The 6,564-nt window shown below is 52.2% G+C and overlaps 1 protein-coding gene across 1 annotated transcript; it reads left to right on the forward strand.

Moving 5' to 3' along the window:
- Positions 1 to 3,472: 3,472 nt before the first annotated feature.
- LOC137825117 (uncharacterized) lies at positions 3,473 to 4,174 on the forward strand. The gene has a single exon (XM_068630791.1). It carries the CDS (start codon positions 3,473 to 3,475, stop codon positions 4,172 to 4,174), a length of 702 nt encoding a protein of 233 aa, XP_068486892.1.
- The last annotated feature ends 2,390 nt before the right edge of the window (positions 4,175 to 6,564 follow it).

Consider the following 6,564-nt stretch of genomic DNA (forward strand, 5'->3'; position numbering starts at 1 on the left):
GCCTCTTGCGCTGGCTGAAACTCCTGCTGAACCATCCCCCCTTGACAAAGGCAAAGGGGTGGTGGTGGTGCCTTTTGACGATGAGGAAAACTCTGCTGAAGGGCAAGTATTCAAAAGAAGAAGGACTTCCCAGGCGGCACCTCAGGTTGCTACCTCCACCACCTCTTCCTCCCACGGGGCTGAGTCTCTTAGGGAGAACCCTCCAAGCGCCACCTCCCCCCCTCAACCAATGGCCTTGGAGGGTGGGCTTGGAACTGAACCCACCTCAGCTCCACCACCTGCTCCAGAACTTTCTCCTCCAATCCAAGACTCGCTGAGGGGTTACCTGGAGAAGATGTCTCCGCGCGACCAAGCTGAAGGGCCCAAAAAGGAAGGCATGTTCTACTATATGGGCGCTGTTCCGTCCGGTTGACTTGGGACGTCTTCGTGCGCGACCTCAACCGTCAGCTAGGGACTCCTTCCCACTAGTTACCTGTGGATTCCTGCAAAGAAGGACAAAAGGGCGCCCTAGCGGCCGTTTGCACTCCGACGCTCAAGTCAGCCAACAAGAAACACCAAAAACTATGCACCTCCGTATCGGAGAGTATGGCACTCTGAAGGTGGTAAAAAGGAAACTGTGTCTAGTGTATATTTCTCCCTCTAGCAAAAATCTTTCCCTAGTCCCTTGTGCGTAACCTCAAGGCTCGAGCAAGCAACTAGAGTGTTTCTGGAAAATTTGCCAAAAGTTCCAACCCCGTTTCCAACATTCAAAGCGCTATTTAAGCTACTCCAGCATTCAAAGCGCCTTAAAGCGCATTTAATTATGAAAAGTAGCGCATTTAAGACGTTTAAACCGCTTGGGAGCATTTATAGTACCTTAAACGCTCGAAACGGAAACTGTATTAAATAACCTTAATTACCTTGTACCTGACAAAATGGCGTGTCTAATTTGACTTGGCTGCTGTACACGTGGAGGGCCTCACAGCGCCGTGACCCCATCTGAGGGTATCTACTCGTGTGAGTCCTCCTACCTGGGAGTGCATCTGCGCTAGGGGTGACTCTTTGGGTGCCAACTCATGCCCCCAAACATCTAGTCACTCACTTTGAGAGCGTATCTACCTTCCTCTCGTACCCTGCACCCGGCTACCCTGGGAGTGACCCTCCTCATGAGTCGTATCTATCCAAAGGGCGTCTCTGGGGAGGCAGGGGCACTTCACAAGTCAGGTTGCTCTACATTGGCGCTATTATTATGGTCTTGAAGCCACCTTTCTCTTCCTTTTATTACTACCCCGGATTATCGGGATTTGAGGCCTTACCACGGCGTCGCTCCTTCCATGGTCTTTCCTACCCATGGGTATCGGGGAACCACACTGTGATTGCCTTCCCTTTGTGTCATTTGACCTTGGTGACGCCCTGATTGGGCGACGCCTTAACTGGGCGATGCCTTAACTAGGCGACGCCTTGACCTTGGCGACGCTTCCTCTTGGTGACGCTGGCACTTGGCGTCTCTTCACCTAGGCGACGCCTTATGCTGACTTTGACTCCAGACGTTGACTTTGACCTTGACTTTGTCAACACCCGGATACGGGATGGTACACAAGCCCCCCAGTCTTAAGCTGAAGACTTGTCTTCAGCGCAAAGACTAAGGCCTCGCACACGCCGCCCGCGTGTCACCCTGGTGACGTGTCATTCCCTGCTGACTCAACAATTCTCGAATTATTGACGTGACACTCTCTAAACCATAGGGGCGCTCTTAATGGCTGATTGGACATCCTCTGAAGCGGGGAAAGTAACACCTTTTGAGGCTACGCTCAATCGTGTGCCACGTGGCTCATCACACGGCCATCCTCTAGAGTTCCTTGCGCTTCCCTTGAGCGCTCAATCCTTTGACACGCGGCACGATCACACGGCTCCCAATTAGCGCCTCTTGGGTTGCAAATGTAACGTTCAAGTTACCCAAAACCCCGCGCTCACACCACTGTTTCATCCATTCTCTCTGCATCTCCGCACTGTTCATCGCCTTCAAACCTTTTCTCTGCAACTTCTGCTCTTTCCTTCGTGCTTTCCTTCCTCCCTCACTTTGACATCAAAGGTATGACTTTTGCATCTCCACGAATCTTCTTCTTCGCCGCATTGCATCACTGTGTATTGAACTGCCTGGGACTGTTTACGTTTATGCATTACTGTGTTCTTCCGCTCCTCCGTTCTTCTCCGTTCCCTTCTCCTTTTTTCTGGGTTTTCTCGCGTGGGTGGCATTTTCCTAGGGTTTTATCGCCTTTTCTGTCTTGGCATCACTTGTTAAAACCCTTTTCCTTTCTTCTTTCTCCAGCTATTTATTCGCACCATGACGCGCCCAAACTCAAAGTCTGGTTCTCCCCCCAAGACCCCCAAGTCCAACTATAAAGCCTTCTATCCATGGGCCCTCGACGAGCTCTTGAGCGAATGTACCACCCTGACAACCATTCAGGACCTGGAGAATCATCGCGGGGGTCCTCACTTGTACAATTTTAATGCTTTCTGCCGCACCCATGACGCGCACATCTCTGTTCGTCCCGGCAGACCTGGGGAACCTGTCTGCGTGGATTACAGACCCAGAAAGGGGGATCCTTTCTTCTTCATGTACCAAACGGTATTTAAACGCGTCGGGGTGCACCTCCTATTCACGCCCTTCGAGAGGGAACTTCTCACTGAGATTAACACAGCCCCCGCCCAGCTCCACCCCAACAGCTGGGCATTCGTAAGGGGTTTTCAAATTCTCTGCGGGTATCTGGGCATCCTTCCCTCTGCGGATGTCTTCTTGCATTTCTTCGAGGTGAAGAAACCGGGGAAAAGCTTTTGGGTAAGCTTCTCCGGGATCGCGGGTACTATCCTTCTCTCCCTCTTCCAGAACTCCTACAAAAACTGGAAGGGAAAATTCTTTAGGGTGTGCTGCGTCAAGCACGACCCTACAGCCTTAGACGGCTTTCCCCTGTACTGGACAGAGCACCCCAAGCTGCTCAGGGCCAAGACCCTGGATGAGCTATCCCCTGCTGATAGGGAGGTATGCAAGGCCTTGGCTGGCCTGGGAATTGTCTTCGATACGTTGAAGCTTATCGCGAGCGAATACAACGCCCACACCCTGACCACCTACTTTGGTAGGGAGACTCCTCTCTCATTATCTTTTGTTATCTGTATTTTGCTGCTTCATGTTTGCTCCCCTGGCCTCTTCCACCTGTTTTCCATTGTGCTGTGTGACTTATGTCTCATTCATCTACGCGTTTTGTGGGTTTGTATAACTGCTTTGGCTTTAACTTCTGCTATTTGGTTTATCTGAATGTAGGATCAGTGATGGATGCCTCCAAAAGGATGGTTTTGGCGAAAGCGATGAAGGCCGCTCGCGCTGCCAAAGTTGGCGCCTCCTCCGCCCCTTATTGCCATCCCTCCTCCAATTACGCATCTGATGAGGGGCTTCAGCGGGGGATCAATGCCAGAAGGCTCCGACAGGAAGGAGGGAATGCCCTTCTACTTGGGAGCCTTCTTGGCAGTGGCCCTTGAATGGCGTGCCCAGGCTAGAAACGCTGTTTTGCAGACTCAAACCCTCCAGGCCTTGGAAACAAGGGTAGCTGCCCTGAAGGAGGAAAAGAAAACTCTGGGATGCCAAAACGAGGTCTACCAAACCACTCTGAAACTGGCGCAAGAGGCCAAAGAGGAGCAAGAGGCCAAAGAGGAGGCTGAAAAACAACTGGCAGAGGCGATGGAGTTTCAGGCTGACTTCTACACTCGGGAAGTCACTCTTCAAGTCCAAGTAACAGGCCTCCAGGGCATGGTCGAAGCTTACGAGGAAGTTCAAGAGGACTTGAAGAGCCGATGCTGTGAGCAAGCTGACAAACTGGAACGGATGGAGGGGGAGATGGCTACTCAGGCTAAAGCTATGGGCCTTCTCCAGGCTGACTACAAACTGCAGATCGAGGTCAGTCGGCTCCGTGTGGAGAAGGAGGCTTTGGAGAAGCAGGTAGCTTCAGGGGACGCCACCATTGAGGAGTTAGAGAAGGACAAAAAGACCCTCATTCATGACATGGCAGGCACCTTCGAGGAGGGGTTCAAAGAGGCTCTGGCCCAGGCCGTCTGCGAGAACCCGAGAATCGACATTTCCAACTGCGATTCCACTCACCACATCGTTGACGGAAAAGTCGTGCCCTTGGAGCTGGATGATTGAACCGCCGCCCTCGACCACCACCTTATTCCTTTGCGCTTTGTCTTGTTTTTGACCCTCTTTGATAAACTTGTAATTCTTTGAACTATTTGCACTTTCGTCACAACTGTGGGTTTTGCATGACAATCTTTGTACCTTGGAGTTATCGAATTCCGCCTGTATGATTTTACCCTCGTTTTTTTTGCCTTCATGTGCTTCGATTGTTTTGCCTGTACTCTACCCGTTTCTTTCGCTGCATTGGGCGACCCTGTATGTCCGGATAAGGTCACGCGTCGATGCCCACGCCCATGGAGAGGCTTGCCTAACGGAGCCGTATCGTCCATGGGGTGTCTCAAACACCAAAGCGATCCGTCCCTTGATTCTTGGTGCCCGACGCCCATGCCTAAGGAGAGGCCTGCTACAGCAGCGCCGTATCGTCCCAGGGTGTCCAAAAACGCCGAGTGCTCTGGGAGGGGGGGGGGGGTCGTTCCCTCCATGGTCTTTCCTTCCCATGGGTATCGGGGAACAACCCTGCCAGAGGTCCACTAGCGTTTGGCGATCTCGTCTCCCTCCACAGTCTTTCCTACCTGTGGGCATCGGGGAGGCGACGCCGCTAGTAACTAGTTTCGACTTCTTCGATTTCATCTCCCTCCACAGTCTTTCCTACCTGTGGGTATCGGGGAGGCGGCACTGCTGATACTTGGGTTGGCGACGCCCGCAACGTCTCATGCTGGCGTCGCCCTCTGCGCCTTTCCTGGCGACGCCTCGGGCATCTCATGCTGGCGTCGCCCAGGGGCGTTAACTTCACCTTGGCATTGACTTTAACCTTGGTCCTGGTCGACGCCTGGGGATAGCGAAGAGCTCAAGGATTCGCCTGTGCTATCCACGTGGCGCTTCTCGTATGGTTGATGGGACGTTCAGCCCCTTGACTTGGTCCTAACACCTACTGTGCCTTTGAACCACTCTCGACGACGCATCGTACCCTCGGGCATTCTGTCGATACGACGTTTTCTGAGTGTTAACCAGTGGTGCCAGGATCATCCTCCCATCTTCTGCCACGTGGCTCGATCGCACAGTGCATCCATTTGCGTCGTTTGGCGCTATAACTGCAACACTTCCACTCGCGTCGTTTGGCGCTCTAACCGCAATATTTAGCTCTTCGAAATGTTGAAACTATCCTCACCATTTCTGCGCTTTTCGTGACCTACTTACACCCTTTCTCTCCTCGCGAAGAGTTTTTCTAGTGTTCGTTCCAACCAGCGTTTTACCCTTGCGTTACCAGTGGGCCTCTCGCCTTCAAACCTCCCAGATTCTGTTCAAGCATGTCTTCTCGTGTTCCTCCCCTCAGGGTCAACCCCAAGGACCTGTATACTTGGGCTTCGAGCGAGCTTCTTGACGAATGCTCATGCTTACTCTCCACCAGGGCCATAAGAGAACATAAAGGGGATTCATGCTCCTATAACCACCGTGCCTTCGCGAGGAGGCACGACGACGATATTGTTGTGCTCCCTTGCACTCTAGGGGAGCCAGTACGCGGAGACGAACGGGCCAACGACGGGGTCCCCTTCTTTTATTTCTATCAGGTGGTTTTCAAGACCATCGGCGTGCGCTTGCCCTTCTCCAGGTTTTGAGAAGGAACTGCTAACGGAGATCAATGCTGCTTCGGCCCAGTTATATCCCAATAGCTGGGCTTTCGTCCTTTTCGGGTTTCTGGGTTGTGCACCCTCGGTTGATATCTTTCTTCACTTCTTTGAGGTGAAGAGGCAAAGGAATAACCTCTGGGTGACCCTCAGTAACGTTCCTGGCAGGGTTCTCCTGACCCCTTTCCAAAACTCATTTACTGGGTGGAAGGGCAGGTTCTTCAAGATCTGTTGCTCTGATCTCGTTCCCTCCGCCCTAGATGGTTTTCCGCTATACTGGGTGAGGGAGACGAGGGCCCTCAAATCCAAACCCTTCAAGAAGCTAGCCCCGAATGACCAGGTGGTTTGCCGGATTCTTGCTAAGGCGGGAGGTTTTGACTCCGCCACCTTGATCAGTTTGGAGTTCAACGCTGGAACCCTTGAGAAGTATATATGTATGAGTCACTGCCCTAAACACTTCTGCCTTTATTGCTTTCTATTTGTGTGTGTTTTGCTTCATGGTGTCTTTGACACGTTCATCTCCTTTGGTGCAGGTTCAAAGATAAACCAAGAGCGGAGGTCTCGACTTACCCGGGCTCTGCGGACTGAGAGCGGGGCTTCGTCTTCCTCCCGTGCTGACTCCGACGGCCACTGAAGAATGGTTCGTTTGTATTTTTTGTATGGGCACAGGGCTTGTAATGTTTGCCCTATTCGCATTACTCCCATTTGTTTCGAACACTGCTTGTACAATTCACTTTACTATACCATACTTGGTTTCGGTAACGCCGCTTTACT

The sequence above is a fragment of the Phaseolus vulgaris genome, chromosome 8, assembly GCF_000499845.2.
Source record: "Phaseolus vulgaris cultivar G19833 chromosome 8, P. vulgaris v2.0, whole genome shotgun sequence".
Taxonomy (NCBI): domain Eukaryota; kingdom Viridiplantae; phylum Streptophyta; class Magnoliopsida; order Fabales; family Fabaceae; genus Phaseolus; species Phaseolus vulgaris.

Excerpts from the sequence above, each read along its gene's own strand:
- LOC137825117 (XM_068630791.1), top strand. The coding sequence starts at position 3,473 with ATGCCCTTCTACTTGGGAGCCTTCTTGGCAGTGGCCCTTGAATGGCGT.